Source organism: Oryzias melastigma, linkage group LG18 (genome assembly GCF_002922805.2).
Source record: "Oryzias melastigma strain HK-1 linkage group LG18, ASM292280v2, whole genome shotgun sequence".
In the NCBI taxonomy this organism is placed as follows: Eukaryota; Metazoa; Chordata; class Actinopteri; order Beloniformes; family Adrianichthyidae; genus Oryzias; species Oryzias melastigma.
In genome coordinates, this window is record NC_050529.1 from 25,132,771 (window position 1) to 25,149,689 (window position 16,919).

Sequence of the window (16,919 nt, forward strand, 5' to 3'; positions counted from 1 at the left end):
CTTGAATGTCTATTGTACTGACATTGTGTTTGAATACTAACAATAATTAAAGACTGTAAATGAGAAAATATGTCTTGAACAACAACACAGGTCTTTACAGGGATTTTTATGAAGAGCCATCTCTAGGGTTTACAGAGCATGGTCAGAAAGAGAGCAGCAGTTTTTTGGGTGAAAATGCTTTGTAGATGTCAGAAGTCTTAAAAGAATGACCAGACTGGTTCCAGCCAATAAAAAAACAACAGTAACTCAAATAACTATTGTTTACAACCAAGGTCTGCAGAAGAACATCTCTGAATGCACAAGTCCTACCTATATCCTAATGTATACTATAAATATAAATACTACTGAAGTTCAGGATATTGTGAAAAACTCAGTGGATGACATACTCACAGTGTGTTTGACTTGACAGTTCATCAGGGTTTTGAGGTATACTGTAATTGTATCGTGGTGACAGACACGCCCCATTTATGTTCTCCACATACTGGACTCACTGTGTTCAGGGGTTTTCAATCAATCAATCAATATACTTTATTAATCCCCTGGGGGGAAATTCATTGTTTTTCAGTACAACCAAGAACAAGACAGTTCAAAGTTCACTGCGGAAGCGTCCACTGAGCGGCGCCCCTTATTTTACTTATTGCTTATTTATTGAAACCAAAACAAAAAACTCCTAAAAGAAAACCTTTTCAATGTGACATTAATGTCAACATTCTGTGGGTCTAAAAAGATAATTTTGACTTTGTAATTCATTCCATGTTCATCATTCAAACAGTCATGAACACAGATGAGCTGCTCCACCTGGTCATAGTACCTTCAGGTCTGTTCAGTCGGGTGTTGCAGGTGAACTTGGAGTGTCATCGGCAGACTTACAGAACTACTGTCAGAGTTTGTGACAGACCAGGAGTGGAGCCCCACCACAGACAGACAGCAGCAATGGTCTACCGTCCTGTTCATTGATGAGCGTCATGTCACAGAAATGATGGTCGTCAGCATTTCTGGAGGTGAAGTGAGCGATACGCTGAAGTCAATATGGTCTTCAGGATTGGCTTTGGTGGAGGTACATCAATCTGGACAGGAATCACCAGTTAAACTGCTTTGGTTTCTGAAGACGGCCGAGTGACTGCAGGTTCTTACCTCAGAGACATAATAGAACCATCATCGTTCTCCAGTTCCACCAGAACACCTCCAATTTTCTGATCTCGGATGATAACGCTCCACCACATGGCATCAGCCAGCATTGTCCCAGCTGGACTTCAGGAAGTGGGAGTGGCTCATATGGTATGACCAGCAATGACCTCTGATCTGAACCCCATAACATGTCTAGAATCATTTGAAGCAGAGACTGGATGATCGGACCCCACCCCAAAGTGACCTGCAGAACTGCACGTAGAACATTTCCTCAGATCATGAGCCCTTGTGCTATCCTGTAGGGTCCAGATGATCACACTCCCAAGATTAACATGCTTAAGTTAGCACTACATATTAATATCAAACAAAACATGCTTTTTTCAAACCAAATAGGGAAAGCATTTATGTTAATGTCTCTCACTGTGAATAGTTTACCTCGTACAGCCATCAGTATGTTAACTTTACAGCTCACTTTAACCTTCATTGTAGGAAATTTTAATCATCTTTAGTATAACCGCTGCTTTAAATAAAAGGCAAATTAACAAGATCATTTACTTACACGGTTCAATGGATGGCTAGTTCAAACATGACCTCAAATAAACCTTTTCTTTCCAGTTTTATCTTTGTACCATTGTTCTCAAAACTCATTTAGAGCAAATGCTGAATTTACACAAAACTAAAATTACAACATTTGCAGCTTCAGCTCATTCAAAACTAAACACAGTATTAGAATTTTAAAGGATTTTTTATTTTAACCAAAGGTGATGAAACAGACAAAAGCAAACCAAGCTTGTATCATTACATTACAAGATTTTGCAACTTCTAATTATACAGCATAAGAAATCAGTACACAGTTAAAAAAAAAAAAAAAAAAGTTCAATGTTACTTAACAAGAATCTCAAGAATTCCAAAATAAAAAAGAACTAAAAAAATATTTGAACAGTTCCATTTTAGGAGAATTTGCTTCAAATATATGCAATAATGATTACTTTAACCAACATAAATGCACTACAATTTAGAAAAGAAAACACTGGAAGCTGCTGAACAAAACTGAATTAATGCAGACTCACCTTTATACATGCACTAATTGTAAATCAAAAAGCATGTTGCACTTTCAAAAAATCTAAAAGGTAATTCTTCCCGTACTATGAATAGAACCAGGTTATAGGTAAACCCCGTAAGGAACTGCACAGGGGCGAAATCTTTAACAACAGCACAGAAAACACATGGAATAGGAAATTAAAAGTGGTTATTTTGAGACTTTTTACCTGGAATGGAATCACAACATGATATAAATTCCATCACATTAAAATGCACTAATGTACTGTTGGTTAATGAAAGAGAAAGATTTACAGTAACCATTTTCCTCTTACCCACACATCTGCCAAAAACAAAGCCCTGGCTTTTGCTTTAGATAACAACAATGAGACACAAACTTAACACATTTGTGACCGTGTGTGTGTGGCACTTGAGCTGTCCTACCTGCTTTATGTCAGCCGAAACCTAGACAAGACTCAGTAAGTGTACCGTGGCCGCTCAGCACCCTGTTCCCGCAAATGGTCGTAGGTAGTGCTTCTTTGGAGTGTGGTTGCTGGGGAAAGGCGCGACCGCTCGAATGCATATCCACCCGCCTCGGCAGCGCCTCGCCGAATCGGACTCCGGTCACGAGTGTAGTATGAGGAGATCGGGGTTGGTTGAGGAGGGGCGGGGGGGCACTCGTATGAGTCGACGCTAGAGGCCGGCAGACGCTCCCTTACAGCTGTAGAGGAGGATGTTGTTGGTGGAGCAGGCATGGCGATACCACGGCGTTCTTCGAAATAACTGCCTCCGTAGGCACTGGCCCTGTACTTCTCATAGTAGTCCACGACCCCGTACGGATCCCTTTCCTCATACGGCGACCGTCGCACCGAGAAGGCTGGTACCGCGCCATAGAATGAGCCGCTGCCCCTGTATGCCCCGTCACTGCCGTACATCCGAGCCATGCTATGATCACCGACAGCATTTATGCCATAAGTTGGAGGTGGCCCATATCTCATAGCGTTCTCATAGCCCGTACCTCCTCCATAACCTGGCACACCGGTGCTTTGACCAGAACCCCGAGGAAAACCAGGTGCAAAGCTGCTGCCATAATCTGGTTCCCCACCAAAGTCTGGATAAGCCATGCTCTGCTCACGCCCACCAAATCCGGAAGCATCATATTCAGACTTTGGCTCAGAGCCGTTTCTCTGGTAGCCATTTTGGTCTAGAGGGCATTCTTTGGACCAGTGGCCTTCCTGCCCGCAACGATAACAACCCGATCTGTCTCCCATTCCCGGCGCAGTACGGAGGCGGCTAGTCGAAAGCTTCACGCTCATCAGTTTGCCTTAAAAAGAAAACACTCAGTAAGGACTGATGCCTACATTTGATAGAAATGATCAATTTAACATCTGATGTGTGGAATGAAGTCTCAAGGCTGCCTCTTCACTAGACTAGTTACACATTTATAGTCAATTTGAGAAGTAGGTTCCAAACATTTCGTTTAACACAGTAGATTAAAAATGTTGCTAATAAAGCTGAAATCCGCAAGTCTCCCAACATTTCATTTTTCTCTAAAACAGGTTGGAGATTTCATTACTCTGTGAGCAAGATTTGAAGAGACCTCGTTTGTCGAACAGCAAAGTTTCTCAAATCGTTCTCACACGGTACACCAAAAGTAAATGATACCATTTAAATGTTGGTATAATAATGTGCTGCTTTAACATGCTATTTTCTTTAAATCGAGGACTATGTATCCATTACATAGAAGTCAAAACCAGAATGAAAGGTGTCACGAGTCCAGTTAAAGTTGACAGGGACATTACGGATAACAGCTTTATAACTGGTGTATCTTTGCCAATAGACCTGTTCTTACTCACGTGAACCATCCAAAACTTACCTGTAGGTCAGCAGGAACACAACTACCTACATACTAATTCATTCATTCATTTTAACTTAATTTTCCCCATCAAGCCCATCCCAAAATTTCACCTTTAAAAGCAGTGTTGTCCAATTTATTTATAGCCTCCATGGCATCCTCCATTCTCTCCATGTGCACAAAAGCATAGTTTTTTACGATGTCACACTCCAGCACGGCGCCAAACTCTTCAAACTTGGCCCTCAGCTCCTGATTGGTGCAAGCAATGTTACCAACATGGAGCTTGGTAGATCCTCTTGATTTGCCACGGCTCAATTCAACATTCATAGGCTGGCCATTAAGCTCATACTGGTGAAGGTTGCGGATGGCCTCCTCTGCTTCTGCTTTGCTGTCCATATGAACAAAGCCAAAATTTTTGACAATAGAACATTCTGCAATCTTCCCATACTGGGAGAACAAAGAGCGAAGCTCCTCTGTGGTGGTTTCAGGGGCCAAGTTTCCAATGAATATTTTCACCATTGTCAGGCCTCCGTGTCACTAAAAAAAGAAAAAGAAATTCAGATATGATATTAAGATTTGAATCGGGTAAAAAAATAAACTGTTACCAACATTTCTTTTTCTTTCTAATATTCAAATCTGACTATAAGCTACATCATTTGTGATTCAATTAACCCTAATGCAACATCAACAGATACACGGTTATCAAAAGTCCTAAAAAGAACTAAGTATCTGCGCACACTTCAGAGGGCTTTGAGACATACACAGCACTGTTCATTGTTTACCCTGAAACAGCAGGAGAGTTTGAACCATGTTCATTCCCATTTTAGAAGCCAAAAAGGCATCTAAATGTTTTAAAAGGCTCTTTTTTAGACTGTATTTGTAAGCTTAAACTACAAGCAGAGAGGCTGGCTGTCGCTTTACTATTTTCTTACTACAGTAGGGCTGCCACAATTAGTCGACTAATCATTGACTAATCGACTATTAAAATAGTCGACGTGAATTTAATAGTCAGTTAGTCATTGCTTAATATGTGGAGTTAGAGTGTAGCAAAGTTGAAAGTTATAATGGCATTATGCTAGACTTTTGGACTATTTAAGGGTTTTTTATGGCCGTTTTGGAGATTAGCTAATCTTTCAGATACATGCTAGCTATTTTGCAAATTTAGGATTTTTTTATTTTTTTTAGGTTATTTTGGAGTTTAGCTAATAATATTCCAGCTGTATGCTAGCTGTTTTGGGCTAACTTAGGCTATATTTAAGTTTTTTGGGCTAATTTGGCATTTGACTAATATTTTAGTTGGCTATCAGCTTCAGCGATTTCAGCTATCAACTTCAGCGTTTTTAGCTATCAATTTCAGCATCTTCAACTATCAGCACTAGCATCTTCAGTGGCCATATTCAGCTTCCAGCATTCACACTAGTATTATCACAGGTAATGTTATATATCTAGTTAGTTTAAAGCTAATGATGGTTAAGATGTGTGTTTTACATCCAGTTTGCGCACGACCTGATTAGCTGACTAATCTGTAAAAATGATCTGTGATCAGTCGACTATTAAAATAATCGTTTGTAGAAGCACTATTCCAAAGCATTCCAAAGTAATTGTTTCAAAGTTGTAGAAAGACAGGCCAAGTCAATTTTGTTAAAAGACTACACACACACTGCAGTGACAACATCTAGACATAGCCTCTAATAGGAAACTGTAGATGTTTCTTTGGACACAAGTTGATGTTTTACAGTAATATTTAGATGTAATGGTATCAGACATTACTCCAGGGGCTGCAGCTACTTTGTAAATTATACCACTCTGGAGTTCCAGAACTCTTTCATAAAGTTTGACAGGTTTGCATTAAGAGTTAATTCTTTTTAATGTCTTCATTTTAAAAAACAAATAATTAAAATATGCACTAACAATCAGTCTATCACGCATATTCATCGCGACACGTTCGTGATGACAGTTTCACCAGTGCCGCTGTGAAACGACGGAAAAGCACGCTTCGTTTGCAAAGTGTCTGAAAATACATAATTCTAAAATAAAATTGTGTGGTTGATTAAGCAATCATCCACGATAAAAACCGGAACATTTTAATGCAATGTGAGATTCACATTGCTCGCACGTCTGTGGCCTTTCACGGAAAACGCTAGCTAAATGCTACCGAACTGAGTGGCTTGTTAGCCAAAGAGTAGACAACAGGGCTATAGTCACATATTCTAAATGACAAATTACAATTATGGTCAGGAATCTTACATATACGCCAATGTATAAGTCACTACACATAATTTCGGCCAACAAAAATCCTGCATATTACTAATACTTCAGAGATCGTCTCGCTAGCACTAGTTTCATGAAACACGAGTTAGCATGTTAGCTTGATGCGGCTAATCATTCAACTCCTCTTCGGTTTCCCGGAAGCGATAGTTGGCATATCTGCTGTTACTTCAACACTACCGGCAGATGCATACATGTTAAGCTCCTTCTTTGTGTGTTAAATAGATACCTGTAAGCAAAAAGAGGCTCTGCGGGCCTGAACCTGCAAAGAATGAAATGGCGAACGATTCGAATGGATCGTCCCTATGTGACGTCATGCGTAACTGACGTACACAGGAGGAGGAGACGTACGGCGTCGTTTCTGATATCGTGTAGGCTCTCGTCTTTACTGGTAAAAAGCTGACATTCATTTCTAATGGGAGAATATATTCCCTTAATGTAGAATTTCATTTCTAAATGTAGAATTGTATCTCTAAAAGTGGAACTCTATTCAAAAAAACGAAATAGTGTATCACTTCTAAACATAATTTTATCCCTACTTTTGCTTCCAAAACTAAACTTTTATCTCAAAAAGGTGCAACATTTCTCTTAATCAGGGGCGTCAAACAAGTGGCCAAAATCCAAAATCCAAAATAAATATTTATGGAACACTCGAAAACTAAATTTTTAAAACTTTAAAACTGCAACTTTTTAATAATAATATTATAATAATCTTTCAAGATAAATAAAAATCACAGAGTGCTTCACAGTAAAAAAACAGAGTAAAACAAAAGTAAAACACAGAATATAAAAATAGATTTAGGAGAAAGCAATTTAAAAAATATGTGGTTTTTTAGCTGCTTTTAAAAAGGAAACACTGAGGCTGAGAGGAAGGGAGTTCCAGAGAGATGGAGAAGGCCTGACAAAAGAGGCGAGTGGACCAAGCCACCGGACTATCTGAGGTGGTATTTGTCAGGAACACAAAAGACAACCTCAGTTTTAGCTTCATTTAGTTGGAGAAAGTTGTCGTTCATCCAACTCTTGACCGAATCCAGACACCTGCGTAACATCAGAATTTTAAAAGCATCCTGAGGTATAAAATATACAAAAAGCTGAATATCATCAGCATTAAAATGGTGAGAACTGCCGTTAAAAGAGCTTAAAATATGCTGCAAAGGCAACATATATAAAATGAACAGTAAATGTTGAAACAACGACACGTGTGTGACTTTGATACTGCATCTGTGCAATGGTGGAGCAAGAACATTTTATAATGGGGGGGCTGGAAGATTGGAAGGTCAATACAAATGAAAATATAAAAAATACATTTTTCAAACAGTTTTATTATTCATGACTTATCATTAATTTGTTTTCCAAAAAGCAAGAATGTCCTCTTCCCATAGTATGGACACAGCAGACTTCAATATTTATGTGAGTGAAAGTTTTTGGGCCCAATATCTATATTTGAGTGTGTGTGATGAGTATGCCTGTGAACAGACCCAAAACTTTAGATAAAGTCCTGTGCTGTTTTCTAAGACATAGTTTCTGCAGAGCAACAGTAGTTCATTAGAAATTCACCTCTGAATTGTGGACGGGACTGTTGAGGTGGAGTAAGCCGGCCTCCATATCCCATCATCTCTTTGTTTACACTATCTCTTGCTAGCTTACACCTGCTTACAGCCCCGGCATTAACATTAACACTACAACAAAAATAGTGAGCAACATTTGAGCTACCCAGTCGTACAGTTTAGATCCAGATTCCGGGTCAGATAAGGAAAACAAAGACGTTCATGGATCTATTTGTCTGTAATTGGATTCATCAAAATGAAGAGGAGCAAGGAGCTTGTGTCCTGCTGTGGTATGTTCAGCCCTCAGCCTGTTCATGGCTGGCAAATCCACATCCCTCTGTTGCCCTCTTCTGGCCCTTTCTGCCACCACTGTTCTGCTGGGTTTTCCTGCAGGCGTAGGTTTTTCCTCCACAGGTGTGCAGGTTTACTGGCAGGTACTCCTAATGCACCTGGAACCAATCTTCACTAACCCTTGCTGTATTTCAGACTAACAGCTCTCCCTTTGAGCTCATGTCTGTTAAAAAATATCTTCTGGCCGGAACCATTTTCTGTCAGTTGTCTCCTTCATGTCATAGGCAGGCCTCATTCTTGGATTTTCCTCATCATGTCAGACAGCAGTATCTTCCTACTGCACCTGTTCCAGATTCCACCTCCTTCTTCTAGATGTTTTCTTTGCAACAGGTAGCCTCCTTACCTGTAAATCATGAACCTCAGATTCCTGAAAAGATTAGGATTATACACAAAAAGTTGAAGCCAGAAGCAAATAATTGTGTCAAAAAGGGGAAAAAAATCTCTTGAGTGTAAAACTTTGTTACATAATCTGTACCAGTTTCTCTTTTTAAATTAAACTTTATGAAGATGAGTCTTTACTGGTGGTCTGAAGTGGTTTATTCCGTGAATTCTTCGATACCACAATAAGCCAACGTAAGAGCTTTACAGAGTAAACAGAAAAGAACAAAATTACAATTAACTCAAATTTGCAGTAAATAAACTTCAAGGAAAATCAACCTTTTGTTTACCTCGTTACCACTTTCGACTGGTGCTAAAGTTCATAATTGTCCTTTGATCGTTAGCTTTATGCACCTTGTAATACACGTTTTCTTCGTAACTTTCGCGGTCAAGCTTCCGTTTCTCACAAGGATATAACTCGCCTTCAAAATAAAATACATCCGGTCCTTTGGCAATGTCAAAATAAAAGCTTATCGTATTTGTTTAATACGATAGAAATAAACATTTCTTTCAAACTGTGTTAAACATATGGACAACCTTTACACTTTGCATCAAAACGTGTTTAATCATACTTTTTCTCAACTGGTTTAAATGGTATATTCAGACTGAAAAAATCCATTGATCCGGATTGAGTCCTGAATCTTGAGTTTGGTCTGTACTCAGACTGCCATCTACTAGTGTCACAAACGGGCAGACGGCTGGTTCCACGTGCAGCAGGTCTATTAGAAAAGACAGGACTCAAGCACAGCTAAAAGTCCTTAAAGCTAAAGCAGGGTCAGGCACTGGCTTAACAATATCAGAGAGTAGGTTAGAGTAGTCAGAGATCCAGCGTGGGGCAGCAGACAGTGAAAGAGTCAGCTGAGAATCAGGATCAGAAATATAAGAAGCCAAGTCAGGATATGACGCTCAGTATGCAGGCAGAGTGACACAAACAATACTTCGCACTGACCGAGGCTCTGTGCAGTGCTTAAGTCTCATGTGGGTGATTGTCGATGAGAGTCAGGTGAGCGACATCTGGGGGCTGTGCGCTGGGGCAGCTGGTAGATGTTGCCAGGATCTCTAGGTTTTTTTGGCCTTATTGGCTTTCCATACCTGCCCACTCCTAATAGCTGATTCCACACACAGCTAGGCCCTGGAGGACTTAAGTTTCTCTCCTTTTCATCCACGTTGCACTTTCTGCTTTGTCAAAGCCTCCTGAAGCCTGTCCTGCTGACTTTGACTCTTTTTCTGCTCCTGGATGTTAAATCAAGTCTGTCCCCTTAATGTGTTGCTCATCTGGAATAGATCCCACGTGAATGACCTAGGCCTGGATTTAACAAAGATTACCCGCTACCCTCAATCTCCACATTGACATCTCCAGAGTCAACTCTCCTTAACCTGAGACTTTTTCTGGAGGTTGAGTACCTACGCCTGTGCATTGATCCCTTAATCTGACCTACAACAACTTTCTTGCGTTTCCGTTACAGACTCTCTTGTGCATCCTGCAGTAACATTTCCACACCACCTTCTTCTTCTTTTCCTTTGGGCTTTTCCCTTCAGGGGTCGCCAAAGCGAATCAGTTTCCTCCATCTAAGTCTGTCTTCAGCATCCTCCACTCTAACACCAGCCACCTTCATGTCTTCATTCACTACATCCATACACCTCCTCTTTGGTCTTCTTCTAGACCTCTTGCCCAACAGCTTTGCCTTGCCACCACCTGAGCTTCAATAAATTGTATATATCTAGATCTCAGAGTGCACCTCCTTGGGTGTCCGATTATGGGATTTTTGACGGATGTAGTGTTTAATACTCTGGAGACGACTCCCGCTGGTCACCAGAGGGGGATAGAGAACTCTGACTCCTGACAACCAGAGATTTCAGTTTTGAACCAAATCTTATAACAAAAAAAACATGTCACTAAAGATCTCTTTAGAAATTGGCCAAAATTTTAGAGGGCGGGCCAAAGCAATGAGAGAATAATGGAAGTCCTACGCTTTGTAATCCTTATCAGAATAGTTCATTTATTCAAACTTTGTATTCCATTTTGGATGTCTGTATTAACATCAGATTCAACACTTTTACTGCTGCTTTGGTACGGTGGAGGCATGCTGCAAGACTGAGAAGACTATAAAGAAAATACACTGATAAGTGTTTATGACAGAGACTGTCAGAAAAACAGTACGAGAAGATCACATTAGAAGTTATTTATGAGTCTGCATTCATCCAACCGCATTTTAATGAGTTGATGTGTCTTGTTGTTGCTCCGTTACTCTGTTTACATCCCGTAATACCCGGCTATATATTCCTGTGGCTGCTTGGTTCAGCTGTTCCACTCCGAGCACAGAGCCTATTCAGTCTGAGGAAACTCAGAGCTGGAGCTCAGTCTGATTGGAAATGAACCAAGACCACCTCAAAAGACAGATCAGAGAGTGGTTTCTGTCCTGGACCAGGGTCTGCTTGGGTGTATTCTTACTTTAAAATAATCACAGAAAACGGTTAATATTTTTATGAAAAATCTATTCACACTTTCAATCACAAATCAATATACAAGTTAAACATTAAACCTTCATGTTATTTTATTTTATTTTTTTATAAAAGTCATAACTTGTTAAAATAACATTGTTTTATTAAATGCACATAAAAATTAAAATGTAAAGTATGTCATTTTTAAAGGTTGTTTTAGGGAAAAGATACCATTTATGATATCCCTTTTCCACAAAAATAACATCAATTCGTTCACACAATTTTATTGTAGTGGATTTTGTATTTTTTGCGAAAAATAAACAACTTTATTGTACTTTATTCTTAAGAAATGTTTTTACTAATGTTAGTTTTACAGACATGTTTTAATAAACTTGGCACTTTAGTGCAGCTATAAATAAGTGTCCTGCTCTTTGACGCTGTGAAAAAGATGAGAAAAGGGTTTTGTTAAAGAAGTCAGAAATGAATGTGACACGTGAACAAGATGAGGCTCCAATCCATGGTGTTCATGAACATAAACAAAGATTTCAGAATGTGTGCACCATGTTACAGTGGTTAGGTTTAAATTCTACATCCAAAGTTCATACTGTTGGGAAGTTTTTCTGCAGTTCTGAAAGCTAGTTGTGCTAGCAAAGAAAAACCTATCAGTGACCTTTCTAAGCAACACAGTTAAAACCTTGTTATGCACATAAGTCTCTTGAATGGTTTTGGGGCGTCCAGTAGGGAAGTGCTGCTACGTCATCAGTGTAAGAGGACTTCATTTTCACGTCAAGGTCATGAGACAACCCATAATCTTCTTCAGAGACTCGTGCAGATGTCAGTCCCAGCCGTTTCTCAGTAGCTGCTCTCGTGACCAGTCAGTATATACAGATTGCTTAAGGCGGAGGGGTCATCAGTGGGCTTACTCTGAAGGATGATGTCTCTGTTCAGTCAAAAACATCAAAGGGAAATAAAGTCAAAGCTTGTCCAAAATGCAGAAAACAACACAACCTCTTTTCAATGGACTCTCAGGTCAATAGACGTAAAACTATCTAAAACTCCTCCCTCTGAAGAGCTCTTAAAAAACAAGTTTAATTCAGGATTGAGAGTATGAAAAGCAAAACGTCTTCAACTTAGAAAAAAAAAAAAAGATTCCAGGTGAACTTTTTCTGCTTTGGAACCATCCTGGATGATGAATGTTTCAAGAGGCAAGTTTGGTTGAAACTCTGAGTTTGTGAGCTCTGAGTTAAGGAAAACTCTGAGTTTATGGTTTGAGAAACAGAGATAACTTAAACCCATGAAAGTGGGCGAAGCAAAACCCGTTTCAAGAAGCGGGTTAAGCTGAACTCAGAATCAATCACTATGGCAACTGAGTCTGTGAACGAAACCTGGTCTGGAGGAGGTTTCCTTCAGGAAAGTTCTCTGCGGTCTCCGCCCCTTCTTCAAGTGAAGGATGTTCAAAAAGGACTTCCTCATTAACATTTAAAGAACATTCACATTAGAAACAGCACGTTTCAACCACTCTGAAATCAAAATTACACGTCCATTCATAGAGGATCATGTAGAGAGGAGGCTGGATTAATTCAGAGGGAATATTTTTTACGTCGGGAGAGGATTTTGAGGACACGAGTCGATTGTTGATGTTTCCCAGTTCATTTTTATTTGATCGATACCGTTTTTCTTTTCAGCTGTTCTGAAACAGTTAACTCTGAGTTTGCAAACTCTGAGTCAGTCAACTCCGAGTGCAGGTTTGAACTCTGAATTTGTTAAACCTGCTTCTTGAAACGGGCCCCTGGTCTTCACAGATACATTTATAAACACTGCATTTTGTATTAGTCAATTATTGTCTCTATCTTTCATACCTGTTTGTTCCCAAAACCCGAAACATCCGACTTTCATCTGTAATTTCTTGCGTCACCTGTGTATTAACAAAACATTTTATGATAGAAGAAAGAAAGGTAATGGTACATTTGAGTAAAAACAGGAAATGATTGTGTTTGTGAACAATTACCTCATTTGAGTGAAAACTCCTCCCCTTTAGGCCATGCTTCCAGAAAGCCAGGACACTATCCTGTAAGCAGACTGTTGACACACAGATCAGTGCAGTTTACCCAGGTCCAGTTTACAGTGTTTTTCACTCAGCTTCACATTACCTAATGTTTCAATGGGGAAGTCAAAGACCAACTCAGCCGTAAACTCTTTTGATGGAAGCCCTTGCAGGTTCACAATTCTGACACTTTCTGTTGAGTGAACAACGAAATGAACAAGAATGACAGAATTGGAAGATTCATGGAGTTCTAGAGGGGATGACTTACTCTCAACTGCAATGAGCACAGTGTCTCGATCCAGTTGTGTTACTTGAATGGCTCGAAGTCCTCCACTGTCTGTAGATATACAGAAAAGTTTTCCATTTGAAGCCTCAGAATCATTGAAGATTTGAAAGCGTTTATCCTACCTGGTGCTGATGTGGGTGTATTGTTGAGCTCTATGATATCAAACATGAGCTGTCTGCTGGCTGGGGGTGTCTCCATCCCACACTCCCTCACCCCCACACAAAGCTGAGGGAACTCATCTGTAGCCACCACCAGCAGCTCAAACACTGGCAGAGATTCTGCTAACCTGATTGATATGTGCTGAAAGAGACACAGAAGGAAGAGTCTGTCAGGTTCAATCAGCTGAAAGAAGTGGATTCAGGATTCAGAATGTATTGAAAGGGTTCTTTCTTGTTATTCTCTCTGCCTCTCAGATCTTACTTTGAAGTATTGAATATCCTTTAGTCTGGGGTCAAGAATTTGTAACAAATTTGCCATTATATTTTAAACTTAATTTTTTAATGCGTATAACTTTACATTAATCAGAGAAAAAATATTAGAAGGAAGCCGAACAAAGCGCGATAAGAGTCTGAATCTGTGTTGACCCAGCCTGTGCTTGGATTTTCCCAGCTGTTTCTCTGTTCCACTGACGTCTAACATTACTGATGCAGTTCAAAATCTGGTCACAGTAAGCAAGCAGCACTGCCTGACTGAGTTATAACAGATAAATGCACCCAGAGAAACCAAACACAGAGATGGCAGCAGGTGTGTTTTTCTCCATCATAGTGATTCCACACAGTCTTGAGTAAAGTAATAATACAAGCTTTATTGTTTGGCAGTAATGACAAAAGCCTGAGAAAAACATTTACATCTTGTTTATGTGTTTTCTTACAGCTTCCTATGATCTATCTCACCTATGTCAAAGTCAAGTCCCGGGGGCCGGATCCGGCCCTCCAGATCATTTTATTTTATTGTTATTAATGACCCGATGTTATCTTGTTCTTATTTCTAACTTGTATAAATTTGACAAAATATATTTTTATGGATAATTAAATATTGAAAGTTATTTAAGGTTTAAGTTGATTTATTGTGGAATAATATTCCTGCCTTTTTATTATTCATAATTATAATAAGTTACAGTTTAAAAGTTTTAAAAATGTAGTTTTAGTTTGTTCAATAAATGTTTATCCCTTTCGGCCCGCGACCTAAGGTGTGTTTTGGATTTTGGCCTCTTGTGCGATCGACTTTGACACCCCTGGTCTATCCGATGCATTCCTGTTTAAACTGAATCTCCTTATACTTTCAGTCTAAAACAGCATGTGGTTAGTTTATGGAAGGGTGAGAATTGTTGCACCCACCTTCAGGAGCAAGAACTTCTGCAGAGGCTCATACCACAACAACAAAACCAGTCCAGAGGGAACTGCTCCGCAGAGAAATGTACTGTCAGTGTACGGGTTTCTTGCTGAGGGGAAAAAAATATAACGAACTGCTAAAAAATATGATAAAACATGTGCACAGCAGAGAAGACAGCCTCTGAGATGATATAAGGCCCTGACAAGAAAAAAACCCGATGGCAATAAAGGCCAATATTATACAACAAGTGGACTACGAGAGAACTACCGTGGTTCTAGAACCAAGGTAACATATATTAGAGTTATAATAGTTTTTAAAATGTATTAACTTTGTCAATAAAACAATTAAAAGATCAAGATGATTCAGTCTGAAAATACCTGCAAATGTGAATGTACATTTGTTTGAGCAGTGCATGTTTTAAAACTAAAGGAAGGAAGTCTTCATTTGGTTTTAAAAACCTTACCACAAAAAAGTGAACCCATCAGCTTATTGACTTCAGCCTTACAACAGGTTGATTGTTCCATACTGCATTTAAACAGGGGAGAGACATGCTGGAAAATGTGGAATTTCATTCTAAAAAGGCTCATTTTGATGAAAAGTTATGCTGCCAGACACAGAAGGTGATGCGTATACTGTATATGAATTACAGCCCACACTCTGATCAAGTCCTACATTTGTAGACATAAACGCATTTCAAAACTATGGAAAACAAATGGGGAAAAGACTTGGAATGAGTGTGGAGTCTCTTACCTACACTACACCTTCTGCAGCCTTTGCTGTCTGGAATTTTCACAGATATGGCAAACTTCCTGAAACAAAGGAAATGCTGTATGAGGTCAACCAGGATCAGCTTAAAATGAATCAAAAAAACAAGATAATAGGTTTGAAAAACAGATATTGTAAATTTGAATTAATTTTTGGGAAAATTAAAAAAAAATCCATCTTCTTCCACTCATCTAGGTCCAGGTCTAAGCAAAGATGCCCAGACTTCCCTCTCCCCGGTCACTTCCTCCAGCTCCTCTGGGGGGACCCCGAGGTGTTCCCAGGCCAGCCGAGAAACATAGTCTCTCTAGTGTGTCCTGGGTCTTCCCCGGGGCCTCCACCCTATGGGACATGCCTGGAACACCTCTCCAGGGAGGAGACCAGGAGCCATCCGGACCAGATGCCCAAGTCACCTCAACTGGCTCCTCTCAATGCGGAGAAGCAACTCTACTTTTTCGGGTGACAGAGCTTCTCACCCTATCTCTAAGGGAGAGTTCAGCCACCCTACAGAGGAAACTCATTTCAGCCGCTTGTAATCGGGATCTCGTTCTTTCAGTCATGACCCAGAGCTCATGACCATAGGTGAGTACTGGAACGAAGATCGACCGGTAAATCGAAAGCTACGCTTTCTGGCTCAGCTCTCTTTTCACCACAACAGACCGGAACAGTGACCACAAAATGGCGGACGCAGCTCCAATCCGCCTGTCGATCTCACGCTCCGATCTTCCCTCACTCGTGAACAAGACCCCAAGATATTTAAACTCCTCCACCTGAGGCAGGAGACTCCACCCACCGAGAGAGGACAAACCACCTTTCTCCGGTCGAGAACCATGGCTTCAGACTTAGCGGTGCTGACCCTCATCCCGGCCGCTTCCCACTCGGCTGCAAACCGCTCCAATGCATGCTGGAGGTCCCGGTTTGATGGAGCCAACAGAACGACATCATCTGCAAAGAGCAGAGAGGAAATCCTGTGGTCCCCAAACCAGAACCCCTCCGGCCCCTGGCTGCGCCTAGAAATTCTGTCCATAAAGACTATGAACAGAACCGGTGATAAAGGGCAGCCCTGCAGGAGTCCAACATGCACCGGGAACAGGTCCGACTTACTGCCGGCCATGTGGACCAAGCTCCTGCTCCGGTCGTACAGAGACCGGACGGCCCTGAGTAAGGCTCCCAGGACCCCATACTCCCAGAGCACCCTCCACAGGACACAATGGGGAACATGGTTGAACGCCTTCTCCAAATCCACAAAACACATATGGACTGGATGAGCGAACTCCCACGAACCCTCCAGCACCCTGGAGAGGGTATAGAGCTGGTCCACTGTTCCACGACCAGGACGGAAACCGCACTGTTGTTCTTGAATCTGAGGTTCGACTATCGGACGGACTCTCCTCTCCAGTTGTTCAAATCAGGATTTGAACCCATAGTAAAACAATGACACATTTAGTTAATGCTAGTGAGTAAACAACAAAAAACACACATATTTTT

General features: G+C 40.5%; 2 protein-coding genes across 2 annotated transcripts in view; both read right to left on the bottom strand.

Annotated features, from left to right (window-relative positions):
• Positions 1 to 1,854: 1,854 nt before the first annotated feature.
• rbm4.1 (RNA binding motif protein 4.1) lies at positions 1,855 to 6,665 on the bottom strand. Its single transcript, XM_024287960.2, has 3 exons — positions 6,519 to 6,665; positions 4,135 to 4,558; positions 1,855 to 3,490 (listed from the first exon to the last, which is right to left on the bottom strand). The coding sequence occupies exons 2-3, from the start codon at positions 4,538 to 4,540 to the stop codon at positions 2,643 to 2,645; spliced, it is 1,254 nt and encodes a 417-aa protein (XP_024143728.1). The 5' UTR covers positions 4,541 to 4,558; positions 6,519 to 6,665; the 3' UTR covers positions 1,855 to 2,642.
• Positions 6,666 to 8,706: 2,041 nt separating this feature from the next.
• Positions 8,707 to 16,919, bottom strand: part of map4k2 (mitogen-activated protein kinase kinase kinase kinase 2) — a 41,587-nt gene continuing 33,374 nt past the window's right edge. The window contains exons 25-32 of the mRNA XM_024287959.2: positions 15,420 to 15,478; positions 14,675 to 14,778; positions 13,460 to 13,637; positions 13,320 to 13,388; positions 13,158 to 13,244; positions 13,016 to 13,086; positions 12,867 to 12,922; positions 8,707 to 11,947 (exon numbers count right to left, since the gene is read on the bottom strand). Coding sequence (XP_024143727.1) covers positions 11,860 to 11,947; positions 12,867 to 12,922; positions 13,016 to 13,086; positions 13,158 to 13,244; positions 13,320 to 13,388; positions 13,460 to 13,637; positions 14,675 to 14,778; positions 15,420 to 15,478 — 712 coding nt within the window. The 3' untranslated portion in view covers positions 8,707 to 11,859. The remainder of the gene's footprint in view (positions 11,948 to 12,866; positions 12,923 to 13,015; positions 13,087 to 13,157; positions 13,245 to 13,319; positions 13,389 to 13,459; positions 13,638 to 14,674; positions 14,779 to 15,419; positions 15,479 to 16,919) is intronic.